At 36.9% G+C, this 21,018-nt stretch overlaps 1 protein-coding gene across 4 annotated transcripts in view; it reads left to right on the top strand.

The window, feature by feature from the left end:
- SYNE1 (spectrin repeat containing nuclear envelope protein 1) overlaps window positions 1-21,018 on the top strand; it is a gene marked incomplete at both ends in the record, with an annotated part of 450,185 nt that overhangs the window by 79,860 nt on the left and 349,307 nt on the right. For 3 of the 4 annotated variants that reach the window (XM_079716490.1, XM_079716492.1, XM_079716489.1), the window contains 5 exons: window positions 2,284-2,379; window positions 11,576-11,659; window positions 18,000-18,020; window positions 18,482-18,574; window positions 19,465-19,643. In XM_079716490.1, the coding sequence (XP_079572616.1) occupies window positions 2,284-2,379; window positions 11,576-11,659; window positions 18,000-18,020; window positions 18,482-18,574; window positions 19,465-19,643 (473 nt within the window). The remainder of the gene's footprint in view (window positions 1-2,283; window positions 2,380-11,575; window positions 11,660-17,999; window positions 18,021-18,481; window positions 18,575-19,464; window positions 19,644-21,018) is intronic. The other variant, XM_079716491.1, reaches the window with a different exon arrangement.

Genomic DNA, 21,018 nt, shown 5'->3' with positions numbered 1-21,018 from the left:
TGGCTACAGTTAGGAAGAAAGGAGAGAGAGAGAAGGAGAAGAAACCTGTGAACCAGGCAGGCTGATCGAAGAAGTTTGGGGAGGAACAGCTCAAGGAGAAGTTGGTAGCAACAATGTCCAGTGCAGAGGGACTGATGGGCTACTGGCTTGTTCAGCGGTCAGAGCTGACCTAGAGGCCACTTCTAGGAGTGTCTAGAGGGGCAGGGAGCATGTGGAGCACAAGTAGGGATGCCAGAGGACACACATGAGGGGCAGAACGGGGTCGAGAGAGAATGTTCTGCAAAGTGGTAGAGACCTGTGTACGTTTAAAGTCAGAATGATGGATGGATGGATGCAATTTATCAGTTTTGGGGGGTTTTTTTGGTGTCCAATTTCTTGGACTCTTTTATTATTTCATGAAAATTCCCTGCTTTGTTTAATTTTTAAAATATATTTTCAGGTTAACACAATACAAGAAAAATTTCATTTGTATTTGTTCACAGAATACATCACATATTTATTAACTTTTCCCCTCATTATTCCACTGTATTTGTATTATTAGGATACAAATGGACATTTTGAAAGAGAAATAGACCATATTTTTAATGATTATATATAGCTAATACCATAATTCTGATTCTTATCACATCAAATATTTTGCATTGTAAATGCTCACTTTATTCTGAAAAATTTTATTTATATGCTTAGAATATAATGTCACTATTACGTTTTTGCTGTATAAATAGTAAGCAGTGTGAATAGTGGAATTTAAAAGAGAAAGCTTGAAAATGAAAACTTATTTTTGAACATGTATTTTGCAGCATGAGAACAAAATGTATTCAGCTGTTCATTTTACAAAGTGAAAAAAATGCATTCACAATTAGAATTGTTCCATTCAGAGACACTAATTCATGCAGTCATAAGAGAAATATAAATGTGCCATATCAGTGGGTAGAGAAAGTCACATTTCAGTAAAACATTTGGTGATTAAATATCTCTTCAAAGAACATTCTTTCTTTCTTTCTTTCTTTCTTTCTTTCTTTCTTTCTTTCTCTCTCTCTCTTTCTTTCCTTCCTTCCTTCCTCCCTCCCTCCCTTCCTTCCTTTTTCTTTCTTGATAGAAAGAAAGACAATTGAAAGTCAAGTAGACAGCATTAGGCCTTTAACATGTTCAGTGAGAATTAGAAAACTACAGAGCTTGATCCAGGTTATAATTTTTTTTTTTTTTTTTTTTTTTTGCTGTACGCGGGCCTCTCACTGTTGTGGCCTCTCCCGTTGCGGAGCACAGGCTCTGCACACACAGGCTCAGCAGCCATGGCTCACGGGCCTAGCTGCTCCGTGGCACGTGGGATCTTCCTGGACCGGGGCACGAACCCGTGTCCCCTGCATTGGCAGGCGGACTCTCAACCACTGCGCCACCAGGGAAGCCCTATAAATTTTTAAAATTCATATTCTGTGAGAAATCTGAGGTCACCTAATTACTGTTGACCATCCACTTTGACATCATCGCTTTTTTACTTTCTTATGAGGCAAGAGATACCTAATTTCAAGATTTCATGAACTCTAGTATACTAAGTATTTTCATAATCTTCATAAAAAACAAAAGACCCTCCATGAGTTGAAAATGGGCTTTGACTTATTTCTCCAGTAGTGGTGATAGATTTGCCTTGATCAGTCTGTACTCTTGTGCTTTTGATCCTTTGGGTTCAATGCCACGCTGTGAGAGAGGTTTGCTGGATTTGCCAGCTTGTGCAACAGAACGGACGTGGCCAGCTAACCCACAGGAGGTTCAGTCTGTCCCTCTGGCTGTGCTAACAGTGGTCCCACAGCAGGTCACTGAGTTATTGAGGTTACCCTGGAGAGAATCTTCAAGGAAATTTGGCACCTGCCTCAGCCCAGTAATGTGCTCACTCAGGGTGAAGGTATGGAGGTTGGTCCAGTTTATCTGGGGTACCACCTGTTCCCTGTTTACATCCTGCTTTAACCTCTCTCTTATCTTTTATGTTTATAGTATCCTCTTTTCCTTCCCTTATCCCACACCATCCCACTCTTGTCAAAACTCCCTTTCTAGAAAGACACTGGTGTGTATGTGAAAGCCCAAGCATGAGGTTCTTGAATGTTAAGTTTACCTCCAAAGGGTCGTTTTTCTCTTTGCAGCCATCAAAAGGTAATTGCCAACCATATTCTAAATAAAGGATTTTGGCATTTAGACATTTTTCTTCAAATTTTGCCACAGTGAGTAACAAATGTCTGACAGAGAGTAAGAGAAGCATTTTTTGCATTTATTCATTTTTTTATTTTATAGCGGAAACCCCCAATGGTGGTAGATGATCTTTTTGAAGACATGAAAGATGGTGTGAAGCTGCTCGCTCTGCTGGAGGTCCTGTCTGGGCAGAAGCTGGTAAGGATGTTTTCTGTGACCGGACTTGTCAAACTTTTCCCGTTTGGAATTTGGGGGCTATGGAGTTGGGAGTATAAAGGGTGCTACCCACGTAAGAGAAAGTTTTTCTCTTTTGCGGTTGGTAATACACAGGGAACACTAGTCTATCGGTCACTTCTGGGAACAAGGAATAAATTTCCTTTCTCATTCCTGCACACCTGTAGTATATTTAAAACATTATGTATAGTGATAGTAATCCTAGAAGTAAGAGTAAAGAACTTCATCGATAATCACTCCTGGTTAACTATTGCATCTGTGTGGCATCCAGGAAGATTTGTTGGAAATTAACATCTAATGCACTTTAAGTGCTTACTTTCCATTTGGAAAGGATTGTTGGTCCATATCTGTGTATTTATATAGTTGTTGAAAATTAAGCCTTGAAATCAGCGTGGCATTTTTCATCCGCTTATGGACATTCTCTGTCATCAGTCGTTTGTAATAGGAGCAGCATGTTCAGAATCATTTGTTGTTAAGCTCAATGGAACCAGCAGAGTGAAAAACAAATTGACAGTGACCTATAAAATCTATTTTTCTACATTACTCGAATAATAAGATATTTATTTCTTTCTGACATGTTTTTTCATTTCAGAGTAGTAGAGAAGTAAGTAGTTTGCAAACATAGATTATTTATGTGATGTTTACCATAATTTTTAAAAGGCTCTCAGGAAATAATCTTCAGAATGTTGTATAATGCACTAGACATGGGGTCCAAAATTGGGGGTACTAATTTTTTCTTAATCTGTTGCATCATGACAAAGAGGTACACAGTCATTATTACTCGGATAATTGATTTTTTTAAAAGTGTTTTTGCCTGATCATAAATTTCCAGTTCATTTCTTATGGGGAGCCTTCACCATAGCTTTTGTAACAGAGTTGTTTCTGGGAAGATACAAACTGATAACAATAAATTTGTGTAAGTCATTATCTACTTGAATTCATATTATAGTAGATGCTTTTGGTGCCCCCAGCGCCATCTCAGATCACCTCTGATTCCAGCAGCTGCAGGAGTGGACATGATCCACACCCTCCATCAGCATCTCAACTCAAGCACTGGTAGCTTGTCTCTGGATTTCTGCACTCAGGGTTTTTATGAAAGCTGCAGGTTGCACAAGGCAGCCCTGAAGTGTGGGAGAGTTAATGGTCCCAAACGGGATGGGAATCTGAATAAAAATTCCTAGACTGGCATTTGTAGGAGGGATGATTCCAAGGCTTATTTCACACATGAGATAGAGTGCCCCATTGGATCCCCAGCAGAACTGAGCCATGGTTGCCTATTGTGGAGACCCTTAATAGCACATCGTACTATTATTGATTATTATTTATTGATTTTTCCTCCTTCCCTGTCTCACCCTCCATGCATTCTCACTCCTGCTACCTGGGATCACTTCCTCGGTCACCTGCATGTACCCCTGTTCTTATCTCAGGCTCCACATTGGGAGAAATCAAAGAAGACACATATGAAAAGCCAGTTTGGAATAAACAGATGTATGCATGAGCTAAATAAACTGGATTAACATTAGGATGTGGGGGTCATCAACCTGAAATATATACTCCCTTGATGGCCTGTTGTAACTGGCTATCTTCATATACCCTCCTGAATTAAGCTATTTACTTGAAGGAAACTTCATTACAATTCAGATGGGTATTTAAGAAGCCTGTCATTCTAAGTGTCATTATAATTCTGCCATTGTACTCGGCCAACAGTATACAGAAACCTCAATGGGCATTACCTGCCAAGCTAAGCGATTCTAGAAAGAGTGTATATTTTGATACAAGAATCCTACTTCTGTTTACGTGCCCTACTCATTTCGATGTATTTACAATGATAGGATCTGGAAGCTAGAAGCAATTTCAGAAGGAATCTCAGCATTCTCATTTAACAGGTAGAAATACTGAGACACAGAAGGACAGCTTCTGATTTAACCTTTATTATTTATTTTTACTGAACCCTTCAAGATTCTGAATTATATAAAATGAAATTATTCTGAAATTATAAATAAACCATCACAATGGTTATTTAAATTTTGTACATGTAGACATTTTGGTTCAGGACCACATTAAGATGAAAAGCATCATTTAAAGGACTGAGTATCCTAGGCATTCTTGTAGAGCTCTCAAAGAGAGAATGTGAACAAAAGCATTTCCCTCAGGAGTGTTAGCACTGTTCGGGAAATCTATAATTATTTCATACGTACAACTCTATTAAAGAGCACTATACTTTAAGATCATGATTCACATAGTCCAGGACTCTGACTTTGACCATGATCATCTGGGAAATTCAGCCAAATACCTTAGTATTCCCTTTACCACCAGCATCTCAAGGTAAGGGAGTACTCTCAGTATCTTAGTTTCTTTTAATAACCTATTGTGGCTCTCTTGTCTATGATTTTATTTCAGATGCTAGGGAGTTTTAAGTTTTTATAATTATTATTCTTGGATTTCTCTGTGCCCTTTGATTATTATTTGTAGAACATTTACTCTTTGAATGGATCGGTGCTTATATGTCTTTAATCACACATAAAGATAGGAACACTAAATTTAATTTTATACTTAGGATATTTTTTAAGAATGTGAAGAATTCCATAGAAAAATTAAAAATAGTAGAAGCAATATGAATAGAGCTTAAGGACTGCAGAGAAATTCATTTCTTATGTATTTTGTTAACCTTCTGTATAGTATTATTAAAGACTCCTTAACACTCTGCGTTCAAGAGGAGCTTAAAAATCCACTTAAAAGTGCACATGGGCATTCTTAGGAAATTGGGAGCATTGAAGGCCCCTGCACGTTCACCAGGTAACTTTGTTAAACATCAATCATATATTGAGAGTAGAAGTCAAGTCTGCAGCTGGGTTTGGCATTATCTTTTGACTGTTCAGCTAACATATCTGGAGACTCTATTATGGATAAGGCACTGCCTTTGCCCTCTAAGGAGAACAGAGATGAATGAGGTATGGTTGGTGCCCTCAAAGAGCTTGTAGCCTGGTAGGGAGGATCACTGTATTAATTAGGGTAGGTCAGTTGTGTTAAAATAGATGCAAATATGGGGTAGAACTATACAATAGATGTTTATACCTTGCTCTTTTAGCCAGGATACAACCAAAGAAGAAAAGCAGAGAAAAGATATTTGCTTTACTAGATATCAGGTCTTACAGAGAAGCTTTATCACATAAGATAGTGCGGTGTTAATACAGGGATGGGCATATTGACTAATGCAATAGAGTTGAGAAACAGACCAAGGCATGAATGGAAATTTAGTTTATGTCAGAGGTGGATGTCAGATCTGGGAAGGAAAGATGGCTCAATAAATGGAAGAGCAAGAAAATGGTATAGTTGGATCCTTATCTCATGGCCTCTATAGAAATCAAATATACATAGATAAAGGCCCTACTGGCAAAAATACTTAAAACTCTTAGAAAATATAGGTGAATATCTCTGAGACATCAGGACAGGGAAAAAAATAAGGCAAAAAATATTAAATATAAAAGATTGTTACCTTTGACTATTTTTAAATTCAGAACATTTTTTAATCAAAAAACTTTAAAGAAAGTGACAAAAAAAGTTAAAAATTGGTCAAAGATATTCACAATACAGGTTACAAAAGGATTAAGAAAGGATTATATCAAGAATATATGAGGTACATCTTCAAAACAGTGAGTACAAACAACCCAAGAAAACTGGACAGCTACATGTAAATGAATGAAATTAGAACACTCCCTAACACCATACACAAAAATAAACTCAAAATAGATTAAAGACCTAAACATAAGGCTGGACACTATAAAACTCTTAGAGGAAAACATAGGCAGAACACTCTTTGACATAAATCTCAGCAAGAATTTTTTTAACCCACCTCCTAGAGTAATGAAAATAAAAGCAAAAATAAACAAATGGAGGAACCTCCATACTGTTCTCCATTTACATTCCCACCAACAGTGCAGGAGGGTTCCCTTTTCTCCACACCCTCTCCAGCATTTACTGTTTGCAGATTTTTTGATGATGGCCATTCTGACCAGTGTGAGGTGATACCTCATTGTAGTTTTGCTTTGCATTTCTCTAATGATTAGTAATGTTGAGCATCTTTTCAGGTGTTTGTTGGCAATCTGTATACCTTCTTTGGAGAAAAGTCTATTTAGGTCTTCTGCCCATTTTGGGGTTGGGTTGTTTGTTTTTTTGATATTGAGCTGCATGAGCTGCTTGTATATTTTGGAGATTAATCCTTTGTCAGTTGCTTCATTTGCAAATATTTTCTCCCATTCTGAGGGTTGCCTTTTCAGCTTGTTTATGGTTTCCTTTGCTGCGCAGAAACCCTGAGAAAACCATAATTCAAAAAGAGTCATGTACCACAATGTTCATTGCAGCACTATTTAACAACCAGGACATGGAAGCAACCTAAGTGTCCATCGACATCTGAATGGATAAAGAAGATGTGGCACATATATACAATGGAATATTACTCAGCCATAAAAAGAAATGAAATTGAGTTATTTGTAGTGAGGTGGATGAACCTAGAGTCTGTCATACAGAGTGAAGTAAGTCAGAAAGAGAAAAACAAATACCATACGCTAACACGTATATATGGAATCTAAAAAAAAAAAGAAAGGTTCTGAAGCACCTAGGGGTAGGACAAGAATAAAAACACAGACTTAGAGAATGGACTTGAGGACACGGGAAGGGGGAAGGGTAAGCTGAGACGAAGTGAGAGAGTGGCATTGACATACATACACTACCAAATGTAAAATAGATAGCTAGTGAGAAGCAGTCGCATAGCACAGGGAGATCAGCTCAGTGCTTTGTGACCAAGTAGAGAAGTGGGATTGGGAGGGTGGGAGGGAGATGCAAGAGGGAGGGGATATGGGGATATATGTATATGTATAGCTGATTCACTTTGTTATACAGCAGCAACTAACATAACAATGTAAAGCAATTATACTACAATAAAGATGTTTAAAAATAAATAAATAAATAAATAAATAAACAAATGGAACCTAATGAAACTTAAAAGCTTTTGCACAACAAAGGAAACCATAAATGAGACAAAAACACAACCCTCAGAATGGGAGAAAATATTTGCAAATGAAGCAACTGACAAAGGAGTAATCTCCAAAATATACAAACAGCCCATGCAGCTCAACATCAAAAAAATAAACAACCCAATCAAAAATTGGGCAGAAGACCTAAATAGACATTTCTCCAAAGAAGACATACAGATGGCCAACAAACGCATGAAAAGATGCTCAACATCACTAATTATTAGAGAAATGCAAAGCAAAACTACAATGAGGTATCACCTCACACTGGTCAGAATGACCATCATCAAAAAACCTACAAACAATCAATGCTGGAGAGGGTGTGGAGAGAAGGGAACCCTCCTACACTCTTGGTGGGAATGTAAATTGGTACAGCCACTATGCAGAACAGTATGGAGGTTCCTTAAAAAACTGAAAATAGAACTACCATATGACCCAGCAATCCCACTCCTGGGCATATACCCAGAGAAAGCCATAATTCAAAAAGATACATGCACCCCAGTGTTCGTTGCAGCACTGCTTACAATAGCCAAGACATGGAAGCAACCTAAATGTCCATCAACAGAGGAATGGATAAAGAAGATGTGGCACATATATACAATGGAATATTACTCAGCCATTAAAAAGAATAAAATACTGCCATTTGCAGCAACATGGATGGTCCTAGAGATTGTCATACTGAGTGAAGTAAGTCAGACAAAGAGAAATATCATATGATATCACTTGTATGTGGAATCTAAAAAGAAATGATACAAATGAATTTATTTACGAAACGGAAACAGATTCACAGAGTTAGAGAATGAACTTATGGTTACCAGGGGGGAAGGTTGGGGGGAAGGGATAGTTAGGGAGTTTGGGATTGACATGTACACACTGCTATATTTAAAATAGATAACCAACAAGGACCTACTGTATGACACAGGGAACTCCGCTCAACGTTATGTGGCAGCCTGGATGGGAGGGGAGTTTGGGGGAGAATGGATAGTACATGTATATGTATGGCTGAGTCACTTTGCTGTGCACCTGAAACTATCACAACGTTGTTTATTGGCTATACTGCAATATAAAATAAAAAGTTAAGAAAAAAGATGTGGTACATATATACAATGGAATATTACTCAGCCATTAAAAGGAATGAAATTGTGCCATTTGCAGGGTTGTGGATGGACCTAGAAACTGTCATACAGAGTGAAGTAAGTCAGAAAGAGAAAAACAAATATTGTATAATATCACTTATATGTGGAATCTAGAAAAATGGTACAGATGAACTTATTTGCAAAGCAGAAATAGAGACACAGATGTAGAGAACAAGCATGTGGATACCAAGGCATGGGGGTTGGTGGGATGAATTGGGAGATTGGGATTGACATATATACACTACTATGTATAAAACAGATAACTAATGAGAACCTACTGTATAGCACAGGGAATTCTACTCAGTGCTCTGTGGTGACCTAAATGGGAAGGAAATCCAAAAAAGAGGGATATATGTATATGTAGAGCTGATTCACTTTGCTGTACAGCAGAAACTAACACAGCATTGTAGAGCAACTATACTCCAATAAAAATTAATAAAAGGAAAAAGAAACAGACTTGCCAAAGAACAGAGGATGAGATGTTCACACCATTGATGAGCAGGGCAGTGCAAATGAAGACCATGTTACGTCCATTCAACTGACCACCATGAAAGACCATGTTACGTCCATTCAACCGACCACCATGAAAGACCATGTTACGTCCATTCAACCGACCACCATGAAAGACCATGTTACGTCCATTCAACCGACCACCATGAAAGACCATGTTACGTCCATTCAACCGACCACCATGAAAGACCATGTTACGTCCATTCAACCGACCACCATGAAAGACCATGTTACATCCATTCAACCGACCACCATGAAAGACCATGTTACATCCATTCAACCGACCACCATGAAAGACCATGTTACATACATTCAACTGACCACCATGAAAGACCATGTTACATACATTCAACTGGCCGCCATGAAAGACCATGTTACATATATTCAACTGAAAGTAATTTTTTAAAGATAACTATCAAAATCAAGTGTTGGGGCTTCCCTGGTGGCACAGTGGTTGAGAGTCCACCTGCCAATGCAGGGGACACGGGTTCGTGCCCCGGTCAGGGAAGATCCCACATGCCGCATAGCAGCTGGGCCCGTGAGCCATGGCCACTGAGCCTGCGCGTCCAGAGCCTGTGCTCTGCAACAGGAGAGGCCACAATGGTGAGGGGCCTGCGTACCGCAAAAAAAAAAAAAAAATCAAGTGTTGGATAAAATGTGTATCCACAGGATTATTCTTGTATTGCTGATAAGAGTGAGTAGTACAAACACTTCGGAAAAGTTTGGCATTAGATTAGGAGTTCAAAAGTCACATTCCCCCTGACTCAGCAATTCCACTGTTAGGTATACATCCAAGAGAAACTCTTTATACTTCTACCAAGGGTGGGATGTACAAGAATGACCTATCAGCACAGGTCACATAGGAATAACCTGGAAATAATTCAGATTCACATCAGAAGGAGAGTAAATAAATGGCACAGTATATGGCTGTCAAAATGAATGAAATACAGTGACAGGAAACAATATGGATGAATGTTAGCAATCTTATTATGTAGAAAAGTAAGTATCAAAAGATTAATACAGTGATATTCTTTATATAAGAGCTAAGAACTGAAATAACTATTCTTTTTAAGAATGCAATAAATGAAATTAATGTGTATAAAAGGGAAAACATTGGGCTGGGCTTATTGTGATGGTTGCCATGGTGTAGGAGTTCAGGGGGATGGAATGAATGGTAAAATTGAGGAATGTGGCTTTTGTGCTTAATTTCTGGGTCCTGGCTTTGTTTTAGTTGCGGGTTCCTAGGTGCTTTTTACAGTATAAAAGATAATTAATCAAATAACTGAATAAGTGGGCCATGCAAGAAAAGGATAAACATTTTTAAAGTATATTTTCTATTTAAATATTTGTTTAAAATGATGTCATAAAAAATTACCTGTTACACTTTTAACTGGAAATGAAAAGATACTTAGCTTTTGTTTGTTTGTTTTTTGTGGTACGGGGGCCTCTCACTGTTGTGGCCTCTCCTGTTGCGGAGCACAGGCTCCGGATGCACAGGCTCAGCGGCCATGGCTCACAGGCCCAGCCGCCCCGCGGCATGTGGGATCTTCCTGGACCGGGGCACAAACCCGTGTCCCCTGCATCGGCAGGCGGACTCTCAACCACTGTGCCACCAGGGAGGCCCTGAAAATATACTTAGTTTTGAGCTCTAATGGGAGATTGTTTAGAGTTCTAGTGCCACAGAGAAGAGACCAGTCTATCAGCTCTGCAATCATGGACCTGTTATCCTCTTAGGTCTTGTAAATGTAATGTTATCTTCTTCACTGAAATTATTTTGAGTTTTAAAATGAACAGTGTAGCACTTACTATTTTATTCTATTTATTAAATTATTTATTATATTTTGCTGAATCAAACACAAGTAACTTAGTATCCTTGTACCAGAACATACTATTTTGCAAAGAACATTTTCATTCTTGCACTCCTACTTTTTAACCTTGGCTCATATGCACCATGCTTTTTGGTCCTTCAAACAGAGAAACGCCACTAATACTGTCAGCAACTTTCATGTTAGTATGACTGAAAAAAAATGTGAGTGACCAAGAGTACTTTTTTTAAGACTTTATTTTTTAGAGAAGTTTTAAGTTTATGACAAAATTGAGAGGAAAGGAGAGATTTCCCATTATCTCCTGCCCTCCACACACACCAAGAGCACTTTTCATAAAACTACTTCCTAACTTGCAGGAATAACAGCCTTAGTAGACAACATAGGAATTTTGTGAATTTCCAACCTTAAGCATACAGAAACCTTAAGGGTAAGTGCATTCGGAAGCTGAGAATGAATGTATTTATTGAGTAAATTATACACCTTCCAAGTGCTGTGGGGATAACGCTCCTCTCTGTACCTGCTAACCTTTATAGAAATTGAGTATGTTGGCTGTTCTTGAACATTCTTCAAGTATATTTTGAATCCACTTAAATAGATTTTATAACCATCTTTTTAATGTGTGCATTTTTACTTATTCCTGTCCTTCCCCCTTTTATAGCCGTGTGAACAAGGACGCCGGATGAAGCGAATCCATGCTGTGGCGAACATTGGAACGGCACTCAAGTTCCTGGAAGGAAGGAAGGTAAGAGAGAAACAAAGACAAAACACTTCAAGAAGAAAGCGTGGACATACGAATATTTTCATTGTTGATTGTTGGGTAAAAACACTGCATGCAATCTATACAACATATATGTGCAATATTATTGTAAAATCGTTTTAGACTTACAGAAGAGTGGGGGAAAAAAGGCACAGAGATTTCATGTCTGTACTTCAGCCAGCTTCCTCTAATGTGAGGGACTTAGTTGTACATAGTACATATATGTAACATAGTACAACTACCAAATAAGGAAATTAAAATGGGTATGATACTGTTAAGTAAAGCACAGAAATTAATCTAATTTCATCATTTTTTCTCCAGTGTCTTATTTCTGTTCCAGGATCCAATCCAATAACATGCCTTGCATTTTAATTGTTATGGCTCCTTTGTCTTTTCCATTCTATGACCTTGTCTTTCTGTGTCTTTCATGACCTTAATGATAACTGCTAGGCAGTTATTTTTCATAATATCTCTCAGTTTGGTTTGTGTGATGTTCTCCCATGATTAGATTGAGGTTATATATTTTTGGCAAGAATTCCAAGGAAGTGATGTATTCTTCTCAGTGAATCAGTTTAGTGGATATAGATAGGATTCTGACTTGTCTTACTGCTGGTGATGCTAACCTCAACCACTTGATTAAGTCATCTGCTGAGTTTTTTTTTTATGGTAAAACTACTATTTTTCCATTTATAATTCAGAAATAACTTAGGGGATGTAATTGAGATTATGCTAATATTCTGCTTCTTGCTCACTGATTTTAGCATCAGTTGCCTTCAATAATTACTTCTGTGCTGTTTGCCTAATGATGATTTTGTTTTTCCCACATTTCTTTTGTACTTACTAATTGGAATTGTTATGTAAGAAAAAGATGACCTTTCTTCCCCCATTTATTTATTCAATTCCTTATTTATTTCATTATGGACTCATGGATATTTATTTTATTCTATAGTTATAATCCAGTATGACTGCTATTATTGTTATTATTGTTATTATTTTGTTGATCAGATTGTTCTAGCTTTGTCCATTAAGAGTTCCTTCAAACTGGCTCCTGTACTCCTTTGACATGGCCCCATCCTTTTTCAAGCATTTCCTTATTTTCTGGAACTACAGGTTTTCCAGGTTTATCTTATATTTTCCTTACCCCAGTCCTAGAATCAACCACTTCTCTAAGGAGGCTTTGTTCCTTTCATTAGTGAATGGCATTTAGAAACCAAGATTTGGGTGCTAGGTGTGCTCATGGCTACTGAGGTTTCATTGCCCTCTCAATATACAGATCTAGATATATGTATGTTTACTAATCTGGGTATACACACATATCTATATTTCTCTCCCTTCCATCTGTCTCTCTCTCTCTCTCTTTCTTTCTATATAGCTTCTTCTATTACGTGTGCATGTAAACCTTTACTTCAAATTGATACTTCTGATTTCAGTCCAATACCACAAGGTCCATTTCATGATGATTTCTTTCTGTTTTCTCTGACAGTGAGAAACCTGGCTCTCATCTACAATATATTCTCTTCTTTTTCATCCCTAGTGTATACACATAAAATAGTTTCAGAATTGCTAACCCACACCTTTGTGAGAAACATATTGATTAACTGGAGAACAGTATTTGTGTACAGTTCTTTTGGTCTTCAGCATTACAATATACTGTCAAGAGACTGTTGTCCAGATTTACCTAGGTCACTTCTGTTCTCCCATCCTTTCAGTGTGATTATGTTATTCATTTGTAATAGAGTTATATTCCATTTTGGGCAACCCCACACACATCCTAGTTGGCCTTAATTATTTTTTATTTTAGAGAATGAGACATTATTATGATTCTAGGAGTAAAAGTTACACTTAGAGAAGTGGCATTCCCTCCTCATCCTTGCTTCTCTATTACCATTATCCTTCCTTTTACTCCTTTTCTCACCTCTAGGTAACCAGTTTCTCCAATTTCTGATTTATCCTTCCTGTATTTCTTTTGCAGGAATGAGCAGGTTATTTTCATATACCACCTTCTTTCTTATACAAAGGAAGCATACTAGTGATACACCAGGTGCACTTTACCTTTTTCATTTAACAGTATATCCTGGAAATCCCTCCAATCAGTTCACAGAGATGTTCCTCATTCATTTTACAGCTGCATAGTATTCCATGGTCTGGATGTTCCAGAGTTTATTCAACCACTCTCTTATGAATGAGCATTTAGGTTGTTTCTAGCATTTTTCAAACAGAAATGATGATGCAATTAATAACCGTGCATAAGTATTTTTGTATTATTGGAAGTGTATCTTCTGGGTAAAATTTTAGAAGTATGATTGTTGGGTCAAAACATAAGTGTGTATTTTGTTTTGTTAGGTGTTGACATATTTCCCTCCAGAAGGGTTGCACCAATCCTTTTAGATTTTAGCCTTTTCTAATTTGTGGAAATTCAGGAAGTCTGTGTTTGGCAATACCAAAACTAGCTTTATAAATGGATATCCAGATACTTCTGGAAAATAGAATGATTCAGTTATTTACTTCTCTGTCTATATGCAATAAATTATTTCATTTATTCCACAAATGCATAATTGAATACTTTCTGTAAAATGAGAATTCTGGAAAATATTAATTCTGGAAAATTAAAGAAAACTAGATTCTGGCTCTTAAATAATTTACATTTTGATGAGTTGTTAGTACAATGAATCAGTATAAAGTTCAGTCAAGTGTGCTAACTTCACACCAAAGAGAGATTCTAGGCATTAAGATGGTGTAGAAAAACAGTCTTAGCTTCTAGTAGAATATTGGACATTGTTTCCAGGTCACTTTAACATCATTTTTAATGGAGTGTTTCTCTTCTTCCTTCTCTCACTTCATGAGTTTTTCATGGAAAGCTGAAAAAAAAAAGCCTTATTTAACAGGTTATTTATAGAGTTTTCCCAGTCATTTCATCTTCCATTTTGGCTATATAACAATAGTGTCCTTCTTTGTTCTGATGTGTATTCACTGGCTAGAATATGAAAACAAAATTCTTCTTATTAATTAATGTCTTGGAGAAAAATTTAATGACTTAACCCATGAAAGGCATTGTTTGTAAAGAGAACCAAAGAGTCTTCTTTTCACAGAAGACTTGTTTGTACCAGGTCCATTTTCACAGAACAAACCTGAATAACTTTTTAAAAAGTAGAGGATTCAGATTTTAAATATTATATTTACTAAGGGCAAAAGTAATGCATTTGAGTCTCAGGACAAAATCCAAAGTATTTCCTTTCTGTCCCCACAAATCCCTAACTACTTTGATTTTTTTAAAATCTACCTGAAATACATAGTTTTGGGCTTCTCTTTCTTGCATTTCTTCATCCCATTGGCTCACAAAATAATTGACAGTGGGGTAGAATGAGTTTTTGAAGACTCTTTGGTGCCCTCCCTCTTACTGTTTATTTTTGTTCTTTATAATTTAAGAACTTAGGTCTCAAATATATTTTTGAGAATTTGTCTTTAACCTTTGTATTTACTTTGTCCTCCATTTAGATTTTTTCTTTAGACGATAGAAGATTTGTTTAGTACTCGGATAAGGAATAATGAAGGCACTTTTCAAGTTTACTGATGAAAACCCTACCATTGTGTTTATTTTCCACTTGTTTACAGGGTTACTGAATAAAGGCATACGTTAGTATTGGATAAGAATTGTATAAGTTTGGCTCTAATGAATAGATTCATCACTACTTTCCACAAGTTTTTCTCCAATGAGGTGTCAGGTGGATCATTCTAAATAGTAATACAAGGAGCCAGTCACTGACCACGTTTCCTAAAGCTTGCCATAGTGCACACAAGGACATAAATTTAGGTTCCTGTGAGGTCCAGATAGATGATGTAAATGATGAAGCAAGGTAGAAGCTGATCATGGTAGCAGGATAACTGAGTAGTCCCACGTACTGTCTAGAAGAAGGAAGCAAATAATTCCATCTGGAGTTACCTCGATGAAATGCAAGCACAGTGATCCCAGGTTTAACAATTGAACGAGAAAAGCCAGTAGTCTGGATTTTTATTGAAATCTTATTATTTATTTAATTTATTTAAGTTATTTATTAAATAATGCAGGTATTTGGCTACCTATATATATATATAGGTAGAAAACAACTCATAAAGTGGTGATGCATCTATTAATTAGGTTTTCCAATGTATCAAGAAAAGCTGGTAGTCTGGAATTTTTATTTAATTGTTTTTGAAATTTTTCCCAAATAATTCAAATATTTTTTTGAAACGTCTGTGGGCCTTGTATTAGTCTGCTATGGCTGCCATAACAGAATACCACAGACTGGATAGCTTAAACAACAGAAATGTATTTTCTCACAGTTCTGGAGGCTGAAAGTCCAAGATCAAGGTGTCATCAGGGTTGATTTCCTCCTTTTTTCCAGGCTTGACAACAGCTGCTTTGGCGCGGTGCCTTCATGTGACCTTTCTTGTGTGTGTGTGCAGAGAGAGAGAGAAAGTGAGAGTGAGAGTTCTGGTGTTTCTTCCTCTTCTTATAAGGATACCAGTCCTATTGGATTAGGGCACACTCTTATAACCTTGTTTCATCTTAATTGTCTCCTTAAAGATTCTATCTCCAAATGCAGTCACATTGGGGGTTAGGGCCTCAATATGTGAAATTTGAAGATAATTCAGTCCATTCAGGCCTCTGGTTTACAAAATCAAACTTCTCCAAACGTAGAGGTTTTGTTAAAACAGATTCTTAGGCAGCCTTCCTTTTTTTCTGTCTCAGAAGGTCTGAGGTGAGGTCCATCTATGTGATTCATCCTTTCTGGTTTCTGGAATTCTTCAGTCTCTTTGGATGTGTCTCTATTGCCCATCCCACAATCTTAGGGCTATTAAAAGTTTATTGTATATTTCATACGATTTTGCAAGGGAGAGGAGGTAAAACAAAGAACCTGTGGTCCCCAAAGCCATTATGGTTTTTAAGTTTTTAAGAAAGAAAATAATTTTGAAAAACGTTTTTTCTTCACAAATTGAGCAAAAGATCTTCAGGTTCTATAATAAGCTGAATGTATAAACTTCAAAGTGCAGTTGGAGCTGGGTTGAGGTAGGAAATTCAACTTATATATTCAATTGCATTTTTTTTTTTTTTTTTGGTGGTATGCGGGCCTCTCACTGCTGTGGCCTCTCCCGTTGTGGAGCACAGGCTCTGGACGCGCAGGCTCAGTGGCCATGGCTCACGGGCCCAGCCGCTCCGCAGCATGTGGGATCTTCCCAGACCGGGACACGAACCCGTGTCCCCTGCATCAGCAGGCGGACTCTCAACCACTGCGCCAACAGGGAAGCCCTCAATTTCATTTTAAAAAAGAATGATATGTAAGGAAAGAGAAATAATTTGTCCTCTATGAAAGGCATTAATCTTGTGTTTATTAACATGTGTTATAAATTTGTGGCCCATGGATACTAAAATGGATATAGTGAAAATTCTGGAAAATTGTAAAATGGAGCAATCAAAATGATTATAAAGATTGTAATAGGTTCTGTCATAAAAGATTAAAGAAATGTGACACTCTTTATTTTCCACCAACAAGTATTTTTATATCTTACACAGTGCTAGGTTTAAAAGAAGTAGACATATGATCTTGTGATCTGTGGAAGTTCTCAATTTTTTTCTGTCTCTGAACCTGATGAATGAACTTCAGCAGTGAGATAAAATCCCATGGGTATATCTCAAATTATTTACAATGACTTTTGTGCTAGCTTTTACTTTACTCCTCAGATGTATAACTAGTAAATTTAAACTAATTACTCAAGAGTAAGGTGTTTGTGGGATGATTTTGCTTCTGATATTTTTTAAAAAGTAAGCTATTTACAAACTTCTGAACTTTATTTTAGTATCACACCTTATTAAATCTTGGCTGAGAATTATTGAGCTAGAAGTCTAAGGAGTACTTTAGTTTTTTTCTAATTTGTCCAGGGATTATGAAGAGGAGGATGAGCAGCTAATTGTATTCTACAGAGGTTGACTGAGCTAAACCTACCATACAAGTCTATTTTCCTGGGACTTTCTCATAGTTGGGAAGACATTGAAATGAATAATTGGGGATAATTGTAGACAGATTAATTCTGAGTGCTTTATAGTTGTCAGTGCCCCAAAGTAGGGAACTGAATCCCCCCAGTCTCTTTCTACTCTCTTAACTGTTTCTCTTAATAATTAACTATTTCTCTTAACTATTTCTTTCCTTTCCTTTATCTTTAAAATGTATTCTGCAAATCACTCTCTAAATTTACCACTTGCATTTTTATTACCTTTGAACAAATAATGTGGATTTTGAAGGACTATTTATGTATATGTATCATCTTCTCCCTTTGTTTTTCATGTCAGGCCATGTACAGAGGATCACCGGTTAGTACAAATTTTAGAATTTTTAACTCCTGACTTTTATAGGTAAAAGAGAACATAAGTTTCATGCTATTTGGTAACAAATTTCAAAGTAAGCACGCATCTTCTAAAACTTCCCCTCACAGTTTCTTTTACATTCCAGTCAACCTCTGAATGTAAAGAATAACCTTTTTTTTTCCTGTCTGGTATTTTGTTGGTAATTCTTCGCATGATGTCATATTTTTTTCAACTTTAAACTAGTTTTTGAAATTCATTCTGTAGTTGTGTTTATTGTGTGTGCCTAATGAATGCCCCTGAAATTTCCACTGAAACCATGTTTTTATGGCTCACCCTGCTTACTCTTGTGTACTGCTGCACAGGCATGACCAAATGTTATTGATGTCTAGTAAAGTGCTACTTATTGCATAATTAAATGGTCTGTAATCTTCTAGTACATTACTAGTACAGTTTTTCTTTTTAAACAGATTAAATTAGTCAACATTAACTCCACTGATATAGCTGATGGCCGACCCTCGATAGTTCTCGGATTGATGTGGACCATTATTCTGTATTTCCAGGTATTGTACTTCTTCAGCTCCCTTTTCAGTTGATATAAATGTCACAGATGGAGGTAGTGGTGGACATTTTAATGATGAATAATGACCTCATTTTCTGTACCTTTGCGGCTGAACCTCAAGTTAGCAGAGATGTGACCTTCACATGTACATTGGTTTTTGTTGGCAGAAAATGCCCTCTTTTTCTCCGCTAAGGTGTTATATATGGAACTCCCCAAAGAACTCAGCCAGGTACCCAATCCGAAAAGTGGGTAGAACACGATGGAGATGAAATATTGGTGTAAAAAGAGTTTAGGAAGTTTTTCTTTGTCCTCTGGAAGGGAGAGGTTCTATGCTCCTATTAGACATTAAGGGGAGAAATTAACTTGCTGTTCTCTCTGGGATAATTCTTCTAGCTGTAACGTTGTTTTTTAAAGAAATGGACTTTATTTTTTAGAACAGTTTGAGGTTCTGAGAAAAACTGAGCAAAGAGTACAGAAATTTCCCATGTACCTCCTGTACCCACACATGCATAGCCTCCCCTTAACCAGTATCCCCCATGGGAGAGGAACATTGGTTACAATTAATGAACCTTTACTGACACATCACCATCATTTCAAGGTTTGTAGTTTACATTAGGATTCACTCTTGGTGTGTACATTCTTTGAGTTTGGAGAACCATTAGGTTTTGTTTTCTTCATTCATGCATGTATTTAACAAGTGTTCATTACTGTGTACAAGGTCCCATTTTAGATGTGTGCAAACAGGAGTAAGACATTGGTTGTGCCCTTTAAGAGCTTATATTGTTGGGAGGTTAAGGGTGTTAATGTCAATCAAGTTGGGAAAGTAAACCACCTGAGAAGAGAAGAACAAAGATAACGCTGACGTTTTGCCGACTGTTGATGCACACGCAGATTGAGGAGTTGACCAGCAACCTACCGCAGCTGCAGTCTCTGTCCAGCAGCACATCCTCCGTGGACAGCATGGTCAGCTCTGAGACCACCAGCCCCCCAAGCAAACGGAAGGTGGCCACCAAGATCCAAGGAAATGCTAAGAAGGCTTTATTAAAATGGGTCCAGTACACAGTCGCCAAGTAAGTACCAAGAAGGAGTTTGTTTAAATTAGAAACCCTTGAATGATTTGAGTTATCAGTTTATGACTGAGTGCACATTCCAGTGATTGCAAAATTTGTGGAGACATATGAATGAATGGCTTTGCTTCGGCTCTCATTTCACTCTTCCCTTGAATTAAAATGTAAACAGAAAGCATCCCTGATACTCTAGAAAAATGGTGTAATAAAACTAATTCCTTCTTCACTTGTGTGATGGGACCCAATTAAGTTGTTTAATCCCTACATTTGATTAGCATGAGGACTAATTCCATTTAGGTCATTGTTTGGATTTTCTGCTGCTACTAGATAATCTTTACACAAATAAATTAGAGGTTTAAACGTGATTATCTCTTCATAAGACTATTGAGTTCTATTTAATAATATTGTGGACTGAGATCCACATTCTGAAATAATCATATTTGTTTGTATACCTTGAAACTTTCTAGCAATTTTATTTTTTAATGTTTTCTTTGATCTTATCTTTTATCTGGAATGTACATTCTTTTGTCAGCTCCAGCTATATGGACTGGGAGTTTGCTTCTTAGCATAATAAATTTACATGTGTGCACATATATGTGAGGATACTGGATATAAAATTACTACTCTCAAAAAGTACTTTCTCATAGCAATTTCAATAGGCTTTTCAATTGATCATACCAATATTTTGTGGTCAGATGTGGTAAGTAATAAGATCTCTTCACCTAGAAGTTGTGTTTTTGTAAGATTCTCCTAAATGACGTGTAAAATTAACTCACTTTCTATTTTGTTTCACATGCCTAGATATAACCCACATCTAATTCTCTCCTTCTGGAAAATAGTTGTAAACAAGTACTTATCATTATAAAACACTGAGGCACTAAACACAGGAAGTTCTATTTTTAAAGAGTTTGAAGAGCAAAAATAAGGAGAGAAAAAAATAAACATAGAGAAGATGTAATTAGTGTTACTAACTTATATAGTTTTGTTTAACTTGTAAAGTGTGTTGATGGTTTTCTAATTTGGGGTATATTTTTATGATTCAAGTTGCAATTAAAAATATTTCTGAAAGCAAAGCTTTGTGGCTCTTGGGACTCTCATAGGGATGAAATTAAAAGCCCTCCCCACATTGCTGGCATGCTCTTCGCATTCCATCTACAGTGGGTATTACTAATCTCTTCTGCAGCTTAACCAAGCAGGGAGAAGAAACATGTTGGGTAGGAGAGGACTGGTGACCACATGCTACAACATATATCACGATGCTATCACGATAAAACTTTGTAATAATGTCAGTGTGATATTCTGTTGTCTGTTGCTCTACACAGCATTTAAATAAACAAAGTAAATAAATTTTCATTTAATATTACATAGCTTGAAATAA

The sequence above is a fragment of the Hyperoodon ampullatus genome (assembly GCF_949752795.1).
Source record: "Hyperoodon ampullatus genome assembly, chromosome: 12".
In the NCBI taxonomy this organism is placed as follows: Eukaryota; Metazoa; Chordata; class Mammalia; order Artiodactyla; family Ziphiidae; genus Hyperoodon; species Hyperoodon ampullatus.
The sequence above is the reverse complement of the archived record's forward strand: the minus strand, read 5'-3'. Positions and strand labels throughout refer to the sequence as shown.